The 20,859-nt window shown below is 41.3% G+C and overlaps 2 protein-coding genes and 1 pseudogene across 2 annotated transcripts; all 3 read left to right on the forward strand.

Annotated features, from left to right (window-relative positions):
• Positions 1 to 3,386: 3,386 nt before the first annotated feature.
• On the forward strand, positions 3,387 to 4,343 carry LOC123944609 (olfactory receptor 10G2-like). Its single transcript, XM_046009867.1, has one exon. It carries the CDS (start codon positions 3,387 to 3,389, stop codon positions 4,341 to 4,343), a length of 957 nt encoding a protein of 318 aa, XP_045865823.1.
• A 3,100-nt stretch (positions 4,344 to 7,443) lies between these two features.
• On the forward strand, positions 7,444 to 7,566 carry LOC123945264 (annotated as a pseudogene).
• Positions 7,567 to 17,947: 10,381 nt separating this feature from the next.
• LOC123943535 (olfactory receptor 10G3) lies at positions 17,948 to 18,889 on the forward strand. Its single transcript, XM_046007821.1, has one exon. The coding sequence runs from the start codon at positions 17,948 to 17,950 to the stop codon at positions 18,887 to 18,889; it is 942 nt and encodes a 313-aa protein (XP_045863777.1).
• Positions 18,890 to 20,859: the final 1,970 nt, after the last annotated feature.

Below are 20,859 nucleotides of genomic sequence, written 5' to 3' on the forward strand. Positions count from 1 at the left end.
CCCCAATTTGCATCCTTAGGAAAATAAGAAAATAAATCGTGCTGCACTAATGGAATATAATAGTATAGAGTAATGAAAGTGATTTCTTCAATGTGGGTAAATCATTTTGATGATGTTGATGGGGGAAAGAGGCATAGAAAAAAAGTATGAGGGGCGCCTGGGTGGCTCAGTGGGTTAAAGCCTCTGCCTTCGGCTCAGGTCATGATGTCAGGGTCCTGGGATCGAGCCCCACATCAGGCTCTTTGGTCTGAGGAGAGCCTGCTTCCTCCTCTCTCTCTGCCTGCCTCCCTGCCTATTTGTGATCTCTCTCTCTGTCAAATAAATAAACAAAATCTTTTTAAAAAAGTATGATTACATTTATATAAAGATTAGAAATACATTATTTAATGTTGCATAAACAAGCGAATGACAAACACAAAATTCAGAAGGGCTGTCAGCTGGTACATATGGAAATGCTCAAAGATTAAACTGATTATGTATTGTATACATTTTGGTGTATATAAAATATTCCATTAAAAATAGCTACCTAGGGGCACCTAGGTGGCTCACTGAGTTAAAGCCTCTGCCTTCCGCTCAGGTCATGATCCCAGGGTCCTGGGATTCCAGGCTCTCTGCTCAGCAGGGAGCCTGCTTCCTCCTCTCTCTCTGCCTGCCTCTCTGCCAACTTGTGATCTCTGTGTGTCAAATAAATAAATAAAATCTTAAAAAAAAAATAACTACCTAGCTCTGTCCACTGAATAGGCCTAAATGCATTAACCAATCCAGCACTCTGGTCTCCAAATGCTATTTCCTGTTGAAAAGAATAAGGACTCTTTTGGGGAAAGGGCTGATTTCAGGTATAGAACAAGGGAATACACAAGACAAACTTGAAAATCTTGTCTTAGACGACAAGGAAGATGCTGGGATTACCAGGGTTGTGTCTAAAGAACTTGGGAGTCAATATGAACAGGTTTCCATTGACAAAGATGGGAAAGTTTGAGCACTCATAAGGATAAAAAATGCAATAAATTGAAAACCACATCAAAAAAAAATTTGCGACTATTTTATAAGGTGGCCTTAACCATAGCAAATGCTATTTAAAACAAGAAATTTTGGAAACCATATCGAGTTAGCCACCATGTGCTCACCATGAGCACTGAATGCTATATGAAACTAAGGAATTGTTGAACACTACATCAAAAACTAATGGTGGGGCCCCTGGGTGGCTCAGTTGTTAAGCATCTGCCTTCCACTCAGGTCATGATCTCAGGGTCCTGGGATCAAGCCTGCATCGGGTTCCCTGCTCAGTGGGAAGCCTGCTTCTCCTTCTCCCACTCCCCCTGCTTGTGTTCCTGCTCTTGCTATGTCTCTTTCTGTCAAATAAATAAATAAAATCTTAAAAAAAAAAGAATCTTATTTGTTGGAGGTCAAATAAGGTCTTCAAATAACAACACACTAAAAGTCAAATCCTATAATAATCAACCTATTTTAATCCAAATCACCAGAACCAATAAACTGGTTAGGTCAATCAATACAGTTAAATAACATTCTAGAGCATAAAGAAAACATGGATGACGCCTTTGACTTTATTTACATTGGGGACAGACTCACATTGCTGAAGCATGTGGCCAATCCCTCATCCTACAGTCTTGACTGTGTGACATAAGGCACAAGAGATGTGATCACACAGGGAGATGGGATACACGACAAAGCAGAGTTGGCAAAGGCTATTCAACCAGCCAATCAGCCAACAAATATTTATTAATTATATATTTTTAAAAATTTCATTGATTTATTTGGCAGACAGAGACACAGCGAGAGAGGGAACACAAGCAGGGGGACTGGGAAAGGGAGAAGCAGGCTTTCCAACGAGCAGGGAGCCCAATGGGGACTCGATCCCAAGACCTTGGGATCATGACCTGAGCCAAAGGCAGACACTTAACGACTGAGCCACCCAGGCGCCCCTATGTATTTATTATCTTCCTGTTACCAAACACTGTGGCAAGTACTGCAGATACAGTAAAAGAACAGAACAGATTTGGTCTTTGCTCTGAAAGAGCTCATAATCTAGTAGAAGAAACCAGTGAGCATTTAGGCAAATCGTTCTCATCATACTGCCCTGCAATCACCATTTATAATATAAACTCTGATCTCCCAGAAGATTGTCTTCTAAGGGAGAAAAATTCTTCCCAAAGGAGATGACAGCCAATTGCCTTCTGAGCAGTGAGACCATGTTAAGATGAATCAGTATTTTCCAGGAGGAGTGGGTCCAGTAGGTCCTTGGTTCTCCAAGGGAACTAAAGGAACGAAGACTCTAGAAATATGTAAGGGCTACAGGCTCCTGGGCGGTTCAGTCAGTTAAGCATCCACCTGATTTCGGCTCAGATCATGATTTCAGGATTGTGGGATCAAACCCCATGTCAGGCTCAGCATTCAGCCTGGAATCTACTTAAGATTCTCTCCTTCCCTCCTCCCTCTTAAATAAATAAATAAATCTTTACAAAAAATATGTGAGGCCAGACCTCAAATGGACTTGTAGATCCAGGCAGGAGATATTCTGAGGAGAAGTCAGAGACCAAGAATAGGGGTAGTAATTATGGAGTAATTGTTCTACTCTGCTCCATGCCACCAGAATCCTATTCTGTATGGTACAGACCCATCGTAAGCACTATTATTCAGACACAGCCTTGTGCCTTGGCCTTCCAATACTTGTAATAGTGTCTCCCACTGAAGGATAATTTCAAGGGGCACCGTGGTGGTTCAGTTGATTAAGTGTCTGACTGTTGATTTCCGCTTAGGTAATGATCCCAGGTCATAGATGGAGACACTTGTCAGGTTCCATGCTCAGCTGGGAGTCAGCTTGAGATTCTCTCTCTCTTCTCCTTCTCCCTCTGTCTCTCCCCCAGCTCATTCTCTCTCTCTCTCTCTCATTCTCTCATAAATAAATAAATCTTTTTTAAAAAGGAAAAAAAGAAGAAGGAGGAGCATTTCAGGACACCTAGAGACTAACCAGCCTCTGAGCGCTAGTCTTGCAGAGCAAACCCAGACGACTGATGGCAAATGCTTTCCACTTTAAAATATAGAATTTCTTGGGGTGCTTGGATGGCTCAGTCAGTTAAGTGTCTGCCTTTGGCTCAGGTCACAATCTTAGAGTCCTGGAATGAAGCCCTGCATCCGCCTCCCTGCTCAGCAGGGAACCTGCTTCTCCCTTGCCTGCTTGTGCTCTCTCTCTCTCTCTCTCTCTCTCTCAAATAATTAAGATCTTTCAAAAAATAAAAAAATTTAAATTAAATAGAGAAGCTCTCTGTTCTCTGTTTCCCTCCTAAAGGGAAGCATTCTCTCACCACCTCCTATGTGTATTTCCTTTGTCTGACTTCACCATTCATCTTAGCAGACTACAGAAAAACATGGGAGAGACCAAAAATACATCCCTGGACACAGTGGTGACAGACTTCATCCTCCTGGGCTTACCTCATCCCCCGAGTCTGAGGACCCTCCTCTTCCTGGTCTTCTTCATCATTTACGTCCTGACTCAGCTGGGGAACCTGCTCATTCTGCTCACCGTGTGGACTGACCCAAAGCTCCATGCTCGGCCCATGTACATTCTTCTAGCCGTGCTCTCATTCCTGGACATGTGGCTCTCCTCGGTCATCGTCCCCCGAGTTTTTCTAAGCTTTACTCCCGCCAGCAAGGCAATCCCCTTTGGGGGCTGTGTGGCTCAGCTGTATTTTTTTCACTTCCTGGGCAGCACCCAGTGCTTCCTCTACACCTTGATGGCCTACGACAGGTACCTGGCAATATGCCAGCCCCTGCGCTACCCCGTGCTCATGAATGGGAGGTTATGCACCATCCTCGTGGCTGGAGCTTGGGTGGCTGGCTCCATCCATGGATCTATCCAGGCCACCTTGACCTTCCGCCTGCCCTACTGTGGGCCCAACCAGGTGGATTATTTTTTCTGTGACATCCCTGTGGTTTTGAGACTAGCCTGTGCTGACACAACCATCAATGAGCTCGTGACCTTTGTGGACATTGGGGTGGTGGCAGCCAGTTGCTTCATGTTAATTCTGCTCTCCTATGCCAACATAGTCCATGCCATCCTGAAGATTCGCACTGCCGATGGGCGGCGCCGAGCCTTTTCCACCTGTGGCTCCCACCTAACCGTGGTCACTGTCTACTATGTGCCCTGTATCTTCATCTACCTTAGGCCAGGCTCCAAGAGTCCACTGGATGGAGCAGTGGCCGTGTTTTACACTGTTGTCACTCCGTTTCTGAACCCCCTCATCTATACCCTGAGGAACCAGGAGGTGAAGTCTGCTCTGAAGAGAATAACAGCAGGTCGAGGGGCCGCCAGTGAAAAGAAGTAACTACAGGCTCAGGGACTACCTGCTTCACGGCTGCTACCACACCTTTCAGCTGTTGTTTGTGACAAACGTTCCAAAATAGATGTTGGCTTAAGCTGGACTGAATGTAATTCTACGAAGAAGCTTCTAGTGCTATATTTAACCTCAATAACTTGGCCAGAATTGTTTTTTAATTTTCTGACCCACCTCTCAGGATAAAGCACATTCTACACAAACAATGAATATGAGAAATAAATACTCTACTGAGGAGGAGGGGGATTATTCCAGGAAAATTTGGGGGAAACCAGGATAATGCTGCCCCATCACCCTTCATCCATGGCCTCACTCATGTTTTCCCAAAGCCTCTAGGCATTTGGGATTGCTTTGCTCCTATCAAGGAGATGAGTAACCTTCCAATCGGGAACATTCACTTCAGAATTTTAAGTGAGAGGAAAACAAACCTCTAATTCTTTAAAGCACTGATTTGTAATTGGATTACTTTATTACAGCATCTTTACCTCATCCTTATTAATAATTCACTCAATCAGTGATTTTTTTAAGCTAAAACAGCACCAGAAAAGACTTCTGAACTACATCTAAATTGTCCGAAGTATCCAGTAAAACGTTTGGCCAGTTATCATAATGTCAAATAGTCAAAGACCTGGAAGCCACCTGGTCAGTCATTCAGTGGGACAGTTACTCACACAATGTCCCTCTGACCAGGCCAGTGTGATATGAAATGACCTCGACTTACCCACTGTGACCTGTTGTCGTCTTATAGGAAGAACAAGAAAATACTTGAAAAAAGCTGGGAAGACAGGACTCACTTAAAATATAAGAGCAAGTGTGAAAAGCTCTTTCAGGAAAATGAAGGACAATGGCTGCAGCATCTTACATTCCCAGCAAGAATGGATAAGGCTTCCCTTTTCTCCACAGCATCACCAAGACTTGTTTCCTGTTTTGTTTTGTTTTTAATAACAGCCATCCCAATGGGTCTGAATTGGCACCTCATTGTACCTTTGGTTTGCATTTCTGAATGACAAGTAATGTTGAGCATCCTTTCATGTGCTTGTAGGTCTTCTTTAGAGAAATGTCCATTTGGGTCTATTGCCCATATTTGAATAAGATTTTTCATTTTTTGTTGTTGATGAGATTTAGGAGTTCTGGATATTGATTGTTTATCAGATATATAATTTGCAGATATTTTCTCTCATTCTATGGATTGCCTTTTTATTCTGTTAATAGTGTTTTTTAATGCACGTTTTTAATTTCCATGAAGTCGAACTTGTCTATGTTTCTTTTGCTACCTGTGTCATAACCAAAAAATCATTGCCAAAGCCAATATTGTGAAGTTTTTGTTCTAAGTTTTCTCCCAAGACTTGAATTGGTTTAGGTCACTACAGTTAGATCTTTGATGAGTTAATTCATGCATATGGTGTTAGGTAAGGGTACAACTTCATTTTTTTATGTGTCCATAAAAATCCAGTTTTCCCAGCACCACTTGTTGAAAAGACTGTCATTTCCGCCAGTGAATGGTCTCAGTACCCTTGTCAAAAAATCCTGAGACTAGGGGCACCTGAGTGGCTCAGTTTTTAGACATCAGCCCTCAGCTCAGATCATGATCCCAGGATCCTGGGATCAAGCCCCACATCGGGCTCCCTGCTTAGTGGAAGCCTGCTTCTCCCTTTCCCACTCCCCCGGCTTGTGTTCCCTCTCACACTGTGTCTCTCTCTGTCAAATAAATAAATAATTTTTTTAAAAAATTCATGTGACTACATCTTCAAGGGTTTATTTCTGGGATCTTTATTCTGTTTCATTGGTCTGTGTATCTCTATGCCAAAAACACACTTCTTTTTTTTTTAATATTTTATTTATTTGACAGAGAGAAATCACAACTAGGCAGAGAGGCAGGCAGAGAGAGAGGAGGAAGCAGGCTCCCTGCGGATCAGAGAGCCCGATGTGGGGCTCGATCCCAGGATCCTGGGATCATGACCTGAGCGGAAGGCAGAGGCTTATAACCCACTGAGCCACCCAGGTGCCCGCTAAAAACACACTTCTGATTACTGTAGCATTGTCGTAAGTTTTAAAATCAGAATATGTGAATCTTCCAGCTTCATTCTTTTTTGTAGGAATGCTGACAACAGTGATTCTATATTTTTCATGCTTGCTCAATGACCTCTCTCCAGGCTACAGATTCCAAGCCCCATGGAGGTTAATATATGCCCTCACCAGAATCCCGGAAGGTTTGCTCTGAGCATTCCTAAAGTGGCACAGAGAAGGCTCCACTTTAGGTAATTAGTGGAGACAACTGATGCACAGAAGACCCCACTTTAGATAAGTAATAGAGATCCTCAAGCACACAGATGGTTCCACTTTGGATAACTACCCTGTGACCTTACTCCCATGCCCCTCTCCATAAAAATGGGATTAAGGAGGTCCCTGGGTGGCTCAGTGGGTTAAAGTCTCTGTCTTCGGCTCGGGTCATGATCCCAGGGTCCTGGGATCGAGCCCAGCATTGGGCTTTCTGTGAAGCAGGGAGCCTGCTTCCCTTCCTCTCTCTCTGCCTGCCTCTCTGCCTACTTATGTCACTGTCTGTCAAATAAATAAATAAAATCTCTTTAAAAAATGGGATTAAGTTCTGGCTTGGGTAGAGAATAGCAGTGGAAGATGAAAGTGGAGAATGACCATGTACTACCTGGTTCGTCCAACCCTATGGATTCCCTCCCCTCCACGTCCTGTCAGTAAGTTACTCTGAATAAAATCCTTTGTAAATGGAAAGAAGTGACTTACTTCATTTTTCAGTCTTTTTTTTTTTAAAGATTTATTTATTTGACAGGTAGAAATTACAAGTAGGCAGAGAGGCAGGCAGAGAGAGAGGAGGAAGCAGGCTCCCAGCCAAGCAGAGAGCCCGATGCGGGGCTCGATCCCAGGACCCCGGGATCATGACCTGAGCTGAAGGCAGAGGCTTTAACCCGCTGAGCCACCCAGGCGCCCCCATTTTTCAGTCTTAAAGTGACTTCTCAGCTGGAGGATATTTTACCGACCATCCTTCACCTTCTAACATTTTTCAAGATTGCTTTGACTCTTCAGGGATCCTGGAGATTCCATATGAATTTTAAGATGAAGCTTTGCGCAGTGGCAGTATCGTAGCCAATGAGGTTTATCCGAGGCGCGATTATTGCTAATTGAATTTTAAGATGAGTTTTTCTAGTTCTGCAAAAAAAAAAATTGTCGTTTAGGATTTTGAGAGGGATTACATTGAGTCTGTAGGTCACTTTGAGCAGTATTGACTTTTTTTAAGTATTGACATTTTAATGATATTAAATATGCCAATCTGGGGCACCTGGGTGGCTCAGTGAGTTAAAGTCTCTGCCTTTGGCTCAGGTCATGATCCCAGGGTCATGGAATCAATACCCACATCGGGCTCTCTGCTCAGCAGGGAGCCTGCTTCTTCCTCTCTCTCTGCCTGCCTCTCTGCCTACTTGTGATCTCTATCTGTCAAATAAATGAATAAAATCTTTTAAAATAAGTAAATAAATAAATCTGTCAATCTATGAATATCAGGTGTGTATCCATTTATTTGTGAAATTTAATTAAATTTCTTTAAAATTCTTCAGTTTTTTAGACAATGTTTTGCAGTTCTCAAACCTCTCACCTCCTTGGTTAAGTTTTAATTCCTAAATATGTATTCTTTTTTTTTTAATATCTTATTTATTTATTTATTTATTTAGCAGAGAGAGACAGCGAGAGAGGTACCACAAGCAGGCGAAGCAGGAGAGGGAGAAGCAGGCTTCCCACTAAGCAGGAAGCCCTATACGGGGCTCGATCCCAGCACCCCTGGATCATGACCTGAGCCGAAGGCAGACGCTGAATGACTCAGCCACCCAGGTGCCCCAATATGTATTCTTTTTGATGTTATTATAAATGAAATCATTTTTGTAATTTCTTTTTCAGATTGTGCATTATGTATAGAAATACAGCTGATTTTTATGTGTTGACTCTGTATCCTGCTACTTTGCTGAATTCATTTGTGTTTGTGTGTGTATAATCTTAAGGGTTTTAAATATTAAAAATCATATCAGCAAACAGATCATTTTACTTATTCCTTTCCAATTTTGATGCCATTTATTTCTCTTTTTTTGACTAATTGCCCTGGCTAGAACTTCGAGTACTTTGTTGAATAAGAGTGGTGAAAACAAGCCTTGTTCCTGGTCCTTGCTTTGTTACTGATCCTCGAGGATATGTTTTCAACTTTTCACCATTGAATAGGATATTTGCTATAGGTTTTTCATATATGGCTTTTATTATGATGAGGTGGTTGTTTTTCTATTTCCAGTTTAAGTGTTTTTAATCAAGAAAAAGTATTGAATTTCATCAAATGCTTTTTCTGCATCTATTGAGATGATCATGTGTTTTTTCCCTTCATTTTCTTGATGTAACATACATTAATTTTCATATGTTGAACCATTCTTACATTCTAAGAATAAATTATATTTGGTCTTGGTATACAATCCTTTTAATACGCTGCTGAATTCTGCTGCTAATATTTTATTGAAGATTTTTGCATCAGTGTTCATAAAGGACATTGGTTTGTAGTTTTCTTGTAGTGTTTTTATGGCTTTGAGATCAAGGTAATGCTGGCCTCATAGAATGAGTTACTGTTCACTCCTCTTCAATTTTTGGAAAGGTTTGAGGATTGGTATTAGTACTTCTCTAACTGTTTGGTAGAATTTACCAGTGAAGCATCAGGACCAAGGCTTTTCTTTGTTGGGAGGTTTTTTATTGCTTATTTAATTTTTTATAGGTCTTTTCAGACTCTGTTTCTTCACAATTTAGTCTTGGGAGGTTTCGTATTGCTAGGAATTTGTTCACTTTATCTAGGTTATCCAATTTTTTGGTATACAGTTGTTCATAGTACTCTCTTATCCTTTTTATTTCTATAAAAGTGATAGTAATATCCCCACTTTCTTCACTGATTTTTAGTGCTTTAAGTCCATCTTTGTTTCTTAGTGCATTTATGTAAAGCTTTATCAATTTCTTTGATCCTTTTCTTTTCATTGATATTCTCTATTGTTTTTCTATTCTCTATTTCATTTATTTGCATTCTAATTTTTTATTATTCCCATCTGCTAATTTTGTATTTAGTTTTCTTTTTCTAGATTTTTTTATAAAGGTAAGTTGTTTTCATAATTTTTTAAGAATTTTTTTAAAGTTTTCTTTAAGTGCTCTCTAAACCAAACATGGGCCTTGAACTCAGGAGTTCACAAGATCAAGAGTTGCATGCTTGGGAGGCCTGGGTGGCTCAGCTGGTTAAACGTCTGCTTTTGGCTCAGGTCATGATCCCAGGGTCCTGGGATCGAGTCTCACATCTGGCTCCTTGCTCAGTAGGGAGCCTGCTTCCTCCTCTCTCTACCAGCTGTTCCCTCTGCTTGTGCTCTCTCTTTCTCTCTCTGACAAATAAATAAAAAAATCTTTTTTAAAAAAAGTTGCATGCTCTACCTATTGAGCCAGCTAGATGTCCCAGTAAATTGTTAATTGAGATTTTTCTCATTTTTGGTTTGATTTGATTTGTGATGTGTGTATGTGTGTGTGTGTTTCTTTTTTAAGTAATCTCTGCACCCAACACAAGGCTCCAACTCACAACCCTGAGATCCAGAGTCACATGGTCTATCAACTGTGCCAGCTAGGCACTCTAAGATGTTTCTTGGGGTTTTTTGTTGTTTGGTTTGGTTTGGGGGGTTTTTTCTTTAAGATTGTATTTATTTATTTGACAGAGACACAGCGAGAGGGGGAACACAAGCAGAGGGAGCAGCAGAGAGAGAGGCAGGCTTCCCGCGGAGCAGTGAGCAGGATGAGGGGCTCGATCCCAAGACCCTGGGAGCATGACCTGAGCGGAATGCAGATGCTTAATGACTAAACCACCCAGGCACCTGTATTTCTTGGTTTTTAATGTAGACATTTATAGTTCTAAGTTTCCCCTTAGCACTACATTCACTGTATCCCATAAGTTTGAGTATGTCATATTTTCATTCATCTTTATTTTCTAATTTCCTTTGAGATTTCTTCTTTGGTCCATTCGCTGTTTAAAAGTGTATTGTGTAGGGGCACCTGGGTGGCTCAGTGGGTTAAAGCCTCTGCCTTCGGCTCAGGTCATGATGCCAGGGTCCTGGGATTTTTTTGAGCCCTGCGTTGGGCTCCCTGCTCTGCAGGGAGCCTGCTTCTCCCTCTCCCCCTGCTGGTGTTCCCTCTCTTGCTGTCTCTCTCTGTCAAATAAATGAATAAAATCTAAAAAAAAAATTATTGTTTGGGGCACCTGGGTGACTGAGTCAGTTAAGGGTCCAAATCTTGATTTTTGGATCAGATCATGATCTCCCAGCATCTGACTCCATGCTCAGCAGGAAGTCTGCTTGCATTTCTCTTCCTCTCCCTTTGTCCCTCCCGGGATCTCTCTCTTTTTCTCTCTACAATAAATAAATAAATAAAATCTTCTTTTTTAAGTGTATTTTTTGGGGGTACCTGGCTGGGTCAGTTGGTAGAGCATACGACTCTTGATCTCAGAGTCCTAAGTTCAAACCCCACATTAGGCATAGAGTTTGCTTAAAGAAAAAAAAAGTGTGTTGTTTAATTTCAACAATTTTGTGAATTTTCTAGTTTACAGTTTTCCTTTTACTAACTTCCAACTATCTCATTATGATCAGAAAACATATTTTGTGCAGTGTCTATCTTTTTCAAATACATTGAGACTTAATCTGTGGCCTAATATATGGTCTATCCTGAAAACTGTCCCATGTGCACTTGAGAAGAATGTGTATTCTGCTTTGGGGTAGAATATTCTGTATAGTCTATTAGGTCTAATTGGTTTATTGTTGTTTAAGTCCTCTATTTCCTTATTTTTTATTGTTCCAAAGCAAGATAAGCTTCAGAACACGTGAATGTGCCAATAAGAAGACATCCGTAACTAGCAACAACCACATAGTTTTTTGGGGTTTTTGTTTTGTTTTGGTTTGGTTTTTTCCTAAAATTTCTCTTTTGGAAGAGAAAAGAAATCACAGACATGAAATCATCCACAAGCATTATGAGCCCCACAGATTTTGTCCCAGCTGATGTTACAAAATCGGAAAAAGCTAAAAATTAAGTATCCCAGGAAACAAACCAAGATTTTGGTCTTGTCTCCTCACAGGGGTCCCATTACAATATTCCCCCAGCTACAGGTCTCACATACCCTAATCAACTCTGGGGAAAATAAAAGAAGTAACAGAGCACAAGAGAGACCAACTTTAGCAGTTACCCTCACCAGGGGGTCACAACTCTTCCCCCAGCATAAGACAATTGGAGGAGGATGTTAACAAATAAACAAACAAATAAATCAACTTTCAGTAATTTGGTCCTCCATTTTGACCCAGCCAGAACTGCCTAATTAGGTCTCCTGCCATGAGCACTTCACAACAACTACTGCTGGCCCTGTGGAATCCAAAACCATTGAAATCTCTCTAGGAACAGACTTATATCCTTCTCTCAGACTGAAAGAGGGTTTTCTGTGGATACTGACACCTGCAGATAAAGGGGATTCTCTCTCCCCCAAGTAACACTTGCCATTGTCCTGTCCCATTTTCCAGAATCAATCATCACCCACAGGATTTGATCACTGATGTGAAGAAGAGCCGAAGAGAGAGGAAGATAAGAGGAAGATACTTCCAAATATTGATGAACACAGAGTAAGTTTCAGATACAGATAAATGTTGGATCCTACACTGTGCAAAGGGTTTCTTCCCTCTCAGTCACTTCAGCTCTCAATGTCTTTCCTTGTCTATTCAATAGATTTTTTTCCTGCTCTTACAGAAATTTTCTTTACTACTCTGTTAAGACTATGCAGCTACCATTTAGCTACTTTATATCAAGATAACCTTATTTCCACAAGACTTTTATTGGTTACATATTTATCCAAAGCCACCTTTCTTCAGAGGTTCATTCACTGTCTAGATTGCATACCAACCAGAAAAGGTAAGACTATCTGGAGTTCTGTGGTGGTTTCATACCTGCTCCTTGCTATTTGTTCCTTATCAGCTCCCTTCCCCCCAATAAGACCGAATGGATAGGAGTAAAATTGTAATCTCCTTTCTATGTTAGTGAATATGTTAGACATGTCAAATTCATTGCTCTAACAAGGGTTTTACATGTTAATAGAAATGTTTTATCTCATTTCTCAGACTTAGTAATTCAAATTTTTCTCATCTCATTGCATATGTATATATTCATTCTAATATTATTCCTCTAGATCATTTTCCAATTTACATTTCTTATTAGAAAATTCAGAAAATGGCAATAGATCATCTAAGTTTTCTAAGTATTTGAGATGCTTTTTTAAAAAAAAGATTTTATTTATTTATTTGAGAGAGAGAGAACTTGAGTGGGGGGCAGTGCCATGGGCAGAGGGCAGAAACAGATTCCCTGCTGAACAGGGAGCCCAACACAGGGCTCGATCCCAGGACCCTGAGATTATGACCTGAGCTGAAGTCAGACATTTAACCAGCTGAGCCACCCAGGTGCCTCTGAGATGCTTTTTATAAATTAAAAGAGAGTCTACTGAGTTAATTGTATTTAAAAAAACAAAAACAAAAACAAAACCTTTTTTTGTTTGTATGTTTATATTTACTTCATGGCTATTTGAGAGATAGGTGACTGGAGTTAAATATGTATTTGGGACCAGAATTAAGCAAAAATCATCTTCCAAAATGGGGTCAAAGTGTCAATGTGCCCTTGGCCTCATTAGAAAAGTACCTGATCCCCTGCTCAAATCAGTCACTAAAATAATTTTTAAAGATCAGCTTTATAGGTGTATATAAACCTTTTGTGATCCACGAATGATTCCCACATCTTTTTTAAACATGCTTATACTAGTAGACTTTTTATATTTACTGTCCTATCACAATTCAAAAACATATTGCATAAACACCTTCACACTCTAAATCTCTGTAAAATAAAAATACTATGCCCCCAGGCAATGGTCTACTTCCCAAAGAAAGGCTCAGTGTGCTAGAATGCCTGACAAGGAAAGGAGATGGTCTACTTCACAGTTCATAGTAACAAATATTGACTCTTGTTTGATTTTAGAACTTGCACTTAATTTTACATCTAGGTTTAAAAATGCAGCAGCAACACCAATTTGGAATCTTTGATAGAATGAACCATCAAACTCTTAAAATTGTTTTTCAGATCACAGACAAAGCTATGGCCTCAGGACACTGGGGATTAATAATGCCAATGAGTTCTGAAAACATCTAATGATTTAGCGTCCTGAAATAACATGATTTACTCAATCATTTTGGCTTATTTGTTAAGTAAAATGTGAATACTACTGAACTGGAAACCATAAAACCAAAGGACCTGGGGTCCTTACTTTAGCACTATACAGCTGTGGGACTCCTCTGTCATTTAACTCTTCTAACGATCATGAGAATATACATAAATGTAACATGTCATCGTTCTGTGAGTTCCTATCACCCTAGTCCATGAAGTTTTCATCAGTGTCCTGTTCCTTTCTCTTTGTGCCACATTCTTCTTTTTCTCTGCACTTTTTTTATTAAGAGGATTTACTGTATGTCAGAGCTATATCTGGGTTATTAATGACTCCAAGTAAGTAGAAGTTCATCCAGTGAATACCAAGCTTCACACTTGGAGACCTAGGATAATGGCAGTACCACAAGGAAGATGGTCATAACACATCAGAGGCAAAAAGGAAGTCATCCTATTAACCTTTATAGCTAAATGAGGAAAAACTTATTAAATGTGGAAAAACTTATTTAAAAAACAGAGGAAAACTTAACTGCAACTGGAATCACACCTAATAAGGACAGTAATACAAATAAAACTGCATCCCATCGCTCATTGCTCCCATTAAAATGGACCAAGGCACCTGGCTTGCTCAGTCAGTAGGGCATGCAATTCTTGATCTCAGGGTCAGGAGTTTAAGCCCCACATTGGATGTAGAGCTTACTTTAAAAAAAAAAAATGGAGGAACAAAAAAGATGGATCTAAAATCTAAGGGCAAGATTAGGAAATACTATTCTCTCTAATTGAATGCAACAAGAATCAGCACATTCCATGTGGACTGGAATTCCCTATCTACAGCAAATTTCCCCCAAAGAAAATAATAGTTCCTAGAGACTGATTCAGAGAACATTCCCTATTACAAACAGGGAAACAGTAGGGAAAACAAATAAGGAAAAATGATTAGGGAAATTAAACTCAGCAAGAAAAAGAGTAAAACATGGTCAATATAGCTCCACTACTTGCCAGAAGAAAAAAAATATTGTATCTGAAGAAAAGATTAAAGAATCCTCCTAGATGGGGGCACCTGGATGGTTCAGTGGGTTAAAGCCTCTGCCTTCGGTTCAGGTCATGATTCCAGGATCCTGGGATCGAGCCCGGCATTGGGCTCTCTGCTCAGCAGGGAGCCTGCTTCCCCCACCTCCCTCTCTGCCTGCCTCTCTGCCTACTTGTGATCTCTGCCTGTCAAATAAATAATTAAATCTTTTTTTTTTTTTTTAAATATTTTTTATTTATTTGACAGAGAGAAATCACAACTAGGCAGAGAGGCAGGCAGAGAGAGAGGAGGAAGCAGGCTCCCTGCGGAGCAGAGAGCCTGATGTGGGGCTCGATCCCAGGACCCTGGGATCATGACCTGAGCCGAAGGCAGAGGCTTTAACCCACTGAGCCACCCAGGCGCCCAATAATTAAATCTTTTTAAAAAAAGTTCTAAAAAAAGAAAAAGGAAAAAAAAAAGAATCTCCCTAGGTGAATGTGCTGTGTAACTTATCAGGCATAATTCATTGATACATATCACAACCTAAATCAATTGTGTCCTATCACATTTCCTTTGCTCTGATTCAAAATTTAGAAATATGCATCTGATTCTTAATTTGATTTCCAGAGACCTTAATATTAGTAAGTGATTGCCCTGGGTAGTAAACACACTATTTCAGTCATGGGAATGAGATCTCCCACTGTAAATTAACAAATTGGTTGTTTGGTTTACATGTCATTCTCTCAGGTATTGAATAATGTGAATTGGTTTCCCAGAGCCTGATTCCTCTAGGGAGACCTGATCAAATCAGGCTTCTAAATCCTTAGAGTTTAACATCAGACCTCTGTGACCCCAGAAAACTATAGCATCCCATGAGAACCGCCGGAGAAACCACCTAAGCTCACTCAGGCCAGGACTGCTATTGAGGAGTTACGAATGTCTCAAGGAACTTGTATGGCAGCTTAAACGTGCTAGTTTCTGAAGCTGGGAGGTGAAGACGTTGTGTCTGTAGCCCTGGCATCCAGAAGAGCTCCGTGGTCAACTTTCTGAAGGTCAACCATCACTGATTTCCTGCAACTAAAAAAAAAAATTTTTTTTTTAAAATCAAAACTGCTATTCCATTCACTTGGGGGAAAAAACAAAACCACAACATAGGTGAAAGGATTTACTGCTGCCTTCTTAAAGTGCTATAAAGCTATTTAAGCTGCTTCTTAAAGTGCTATAGCTTAAAGTGCTATAAGAGATAGTTAAATAATAAGAGCTAAGCTCTTGGCATGGATACGGCAGTTTTAAAGTTAAGTGTTTAAGGATTGAGTAGAACTACCCATTGGTAAATTTTCCCGAATTGGGTCCAGAGTTTCATTCCCCATCCTCACAACCTCAATAAGGAAATGAAAACCCGTTGGAGCTGTGAAACATTCTCAGAACCAAGAGGCAAGCTGATGACCCAGTTCCATTACAATATTCACATTTAGGGTTTCCAGCCAGCAGCAGGACCATCTATCCATGATATCTTACTCAAGGTTGCTGCTTCCCTACTCTTCACATTCATTTGAGCAAGAGCACAGGAGTGAAGCTGGAAGGAATCATTGAGCAGAGAACTCTTGACTTCTCTATTAATCTCACTCTCTTCCTTCTGAGTGGACAGGAATCATTCCAGAGCAAAATCAATCTATCCATCTCAGTGTCTTTGACATTGTACCTTAAGCCATGAGCTTAGATATTGGGGGATCAAAAAACTAAGGGGAGTTTTAAAAGCTCATTAATCAAACTTTGTCTGCAGGTGGTGAAATGCCAATCAAGAGGTTGGACCAAGGGGCACCTGGGTGGTTCAGTGGGTTAAGCCTCTGCCTTCGGCTCAGGTCATGATCTCAGGGTCCTGGGATCCAGCCCCACATCGGGCCGTCTGCTCAGCAGGGAGCCTGCTTCCTCCTCTCTCTCTGCCTGCTTCTCTGCCTTACTTGTGATCTCTCTCTGTCAAATAAATAAAATCTTAAAAAAAAAAAGAGGTTGGACCAAAAACTTAAAATAACTCCTCCACACTGAGAGCCCTACTTTAGCCATTTCTGCTCCTTTCCATTATCCTTGCTTTTTCTCTCATCTCTGACATCTCACTACAGGCATCCCTCTTTGCTTCCTTTTCTCCTCTCTTCCTTTACCATGTCCCAAGGCTACATTATTACATGCAAAGATACTGGAATACATAGCAGCAAGTACCAACAATAACTTTACCTATATGCTTACAGCCTCATGAGCATTCTTTTCCCTTAATTATTTATTTTTAAAAGTGTATTTATTTTAGGGAGAGGGAAAGCACACACGAGCAAGGGGAAGGACAGAGGGAGAAGGAGGGAGAGAGAGAACCTCAAGCAGGCTCCACACAGAGGGCAGAGCCTGATATGGGGCTTGATCTCATGACCGTGAGATCATGACCTGAGCTGAAACAAAGAGTCAGATGCTCAATTGACTGAGCCACCGCCGCCCCCTTCTTTTAATTGCAAGGAACTTAGACAGTGGACTTGCGTAGCATCAAGACCTGTCACATACAGCCAGCCATTTAAGCAAAATTCTATTCCATTCCCTCCACTACAAAAGGAGACCAAGAATTTTGTCATTTCCTTTTTGCATACTCCCCATTCTGTGTAAGTTTATGTCCTGGCAGAGATAAGAACAAGCCAGTGGTTTCTGGAGGTTTCTGAACTGGTGGAGCATCTAATATTTTCCACACAACTCCTTTCCAGTAAACCCTTAGTCTTTATCAAAAGTGTTCCTGGTGCAAACTCCTAGGAGCAAACTTTTTTCTGTAAAGTCCCAGAGAGTAAATATTTTAGGCTTTGCAGGCCAAACCCCACACTCAACTCTGCCGTCCTAGCGTCAAAGCAGCTACAGACAATACATAAGTAAATGAGCATGGCTGTGTTCCAATAAAACTTTATTTACTAAACAGGCCAACTCCCGCCATAGAGCATACTTCTGCTTATTTGTCTTCTCTCCACATAAGAAAAAAAACTCTAGGGGTGCCTGGGTGGCTCAGTGGGTTGAGCCTCTCCCTTCAGCTCAGGTCATGATCTCAGGGATCCAGCCCCGCATCGGGCTGCCTGCTCAGCAGGGAGCCTGCTTCCCCCCTCTCTCTCTGCCTGCCTCTCTGCCTACTTGTGATCTCTCTCTCTGTCAAATAAATAAATAAACTCTTTTTTTAAAAAAGAGAAAAACTCTGCCATTGTCCCTGGTTTTACAATCTATTTCCCCAGTCCTTCCTCACTTCCCTCTCACTTCTGTGCTAACTCTTGTTTTGTCTATTCTCTAGGTAAGATCTCTACAGAGGATGGAAAGAGTCAACAGCACTTTGTTGACTGAGTTCATTCTCACAGGAATTCCCTACCCTCTCAGGCTAAGGACATTGCTGTTTGTGTTCTTTTTGCTAACCTACATCCTGACTCAGCTGGGAAACCTGCTTATTCTAGTCGTTGTCTCAGTGGACCCGCAGCTCCATGCCCGTCCCATGTACATCTTTCTGGGTGTTCTCTCCATCATTGACATGGGCATCTCTACCATCATTGTCCCTCGCCTCATGATGAACTTCACTTTAGGGATTAAACCCATCCCATTTGGTTGCTGTGTGGCTCAGCTGTATTTCTATCACTTCCTGGGCAGCACCCAGTGCTTCCTCTACACCTTGATGGCCTACGACAGGTACCTGGCAATATGCCAGCCCCTGCGCTACCCCGTGCTCATGAATGGGAGGTTAGGCACCATCCTCGTGGCTGGAGCTTGGGTGGCTGGCTCCATCCATGGGGCTATCCAGGCCACCTTGACCTTCCGCCTGCCCTACTGTGGGCCCAACCAGGTGGATTATTTCTTCTGTGACATCCCTGCGGTTTTGAGGCTAGCCTGTGCTGACACAACAGTCAACAAGCAGGTGACCTTTGTGGACATTGGTGTGGTGGTTGCTACTTGCTTCTTCCTGATCCTCCTCTCCTATGTACAGATCGCTCAGGCCATCCTGAGAATCCGTACAACTGATGGGCGGCGCCGGGCCTTTTCGACCTGTGGAGCCCATGTAACCGTGGTCACCATCTACTATGTGCCCTGTGCCTTCATCTACCTGCGGCCTGAAACCAATAGCCCCCTGGATGGGGCAGCTGCCTTATTTCCCACAGCCATCACCCCTTTCCTCAACCCCCTCATCTACACACTGCGGAACCAAGACGTAAAGCTGGCCCTGAAGAGAATGATAGGAGCCCCTGGGATGAAGAGCAACGTTTGAAAGTGTCTACCGTTTATTCTAATGCTTAGATTTCAGCGAGGTTTTTATTTTTTCTTCCTGTTTTTCTCTTTTATGTAGCCACATAATAGCCATAAAATAAGATCAAACACAGTTTTAAGTGAAATACTGCTTTCTAGCAATTCCTTGGTGTCTCCTTCAGATAAACAACTCTCAGCTGCTCCAACAACAGAAAGGGAGACCACAGTCACCCAGAAGATAGCAGGAGGTGGCACACTTAGGCACCCAGAGGATTACTAGGACAAAAGCACCTCATGGGCTTTTCAGCTTCCAGGTTTACATTGGACAAGCATAAGATGGACTGTAGAGCTTTTGATGGGAGAACATTGCTCTGTTCTGTTCCAGCTGGATATATACGTCAGGAGCTAGTGTTTGATGAGAAATTACAGCTGCCCTGCTGTGTACATGTTGACAGGCCTTGCTCTGGGGACTTCCTGAAGTCATTATGGGATGTGAAGGGGAACTCAAGTGCATACTCTACCTTGCCTGCTGAAAAAATAACACTTCTCTTAAACTGGTGCTTTCACAAGCTAACCAAATTAAACAATCCTTCCCCCCAAAAAGGCAATAAAGTCTTTTCAAATGTCTCAGTAATAAATTCCCCCAAGCCTAAAAGTAAAGTTCAATATAGAATTTCCCAGTAGAAGAAAATAAGGTGGGAGGCCTGGGAGAGGCTCAGTCTGTGGGCGTCTGCCTGTTGGTTTCTCATGGTCTCATGTGTCCTGAGATGGAGACCCGCATGGCTCTGTGCTCAGCGTTGAGCCTGCTTGAAGGTTCTCTCCCTCTGCTCCTCCCCTGACTCGTGCACATGCATCGCACTATCTGCTCAGCAGGGAGCCTGCTTCTCCCTCTCTCTCTGCCTACCTCCCTGCCTACTTGTGATCTCCATCTGTCAAATAAATAAATAAAATTTTTAAAAATAAATAAATAAAATAAAATGAATAAATCTTTAAAAAAAGAAAAAACATAAGGCAATAAATCAGGGCACCAGAATAATGTGTCCTAATTAGTATTTCATATCAATTTAAATTTGTGAGTTTTACAAGCTTTCATTAAGTCAGCCAGGGCCTAATCAATGTGGGCAAATTTTGTGCATTATCTCTTGTTTCAACCCCTTAGCACCTCCAATCTTATCCTGTTAAGATTCTGCCTCATTCTCCAGCTTTTCATGTTGGATGGTTGCTTTACCTATGTGATGAAATCATGTCTAGAAAGCAAAGTCTCTTGGGCACAGCAGAGAGTCAGTAGTTTGGTCCTGTAAATGTTCATTTCCAAAGGACTCAAGGTCACCTAATTAGAGATAAAAAACTAACCATTTACCCTTGAATGAAGCTGACTGACAAAATTTCTCAACATTTTGTTCAGAAAACAATGTATTGGATACGAACTCCCTTAAACTGGAACATTACTTATGAAATATCTTAATCTTTCAAAATATTTAATAAATAAAATGGTTAAACCATGAATTACAAAAATAAACTTAAATCTATATCTCATAAACCAAAACTATTTCCAAGGGCTACTGTACATCTCATTTCTATTTTCCCAGGTGCTTAACACAGTGCTATCATACCTGTTGTCTTAGCAATAACCAAACAATATTAAAATGATCTGTAAGTGGGATTCCTGGGTGGCTCAGTCGGTTGAGCATCTGCCTTCAGCTCAGGTCATGATCCCAAGAACCTGGGATCAAGCCCCATGTCAGGTTCCCTGCTTGGTGGGGAGCCTGCTTCTCCCTGTCTTCCTTGCTTATGTTTGCTCTCACTATCTGTTTCTCTCTCCCAAATAAATAATTTTTTTTAATGATCTGTAAGGATATAATAAAAATACACATCAAAATGGAATGATTCCAAGACAAATATTTGCAAACCTAAAGAGCAGGATTTTAGTAAATCTCAGAAGAGTCTTATTTATCTAAAGCTTATAGGAGGGTAAGGTTCTAGGAGGCAGGG

The sequence above is a fragment of the Meles meles genome, chromosome 6 (assembly GCF_922984935.1).
Source record: "Meles meles chromosome 6, mMelMel3.1 paternal haplotype, whole genome shotgun sequence".
Classification (NCBI taxonomy): domain Eukaryota; kingdom Metazoa; phylum Chordata; class Mammalia; order Carnivora; family Mustelidae; genus Meles; species Meles meles.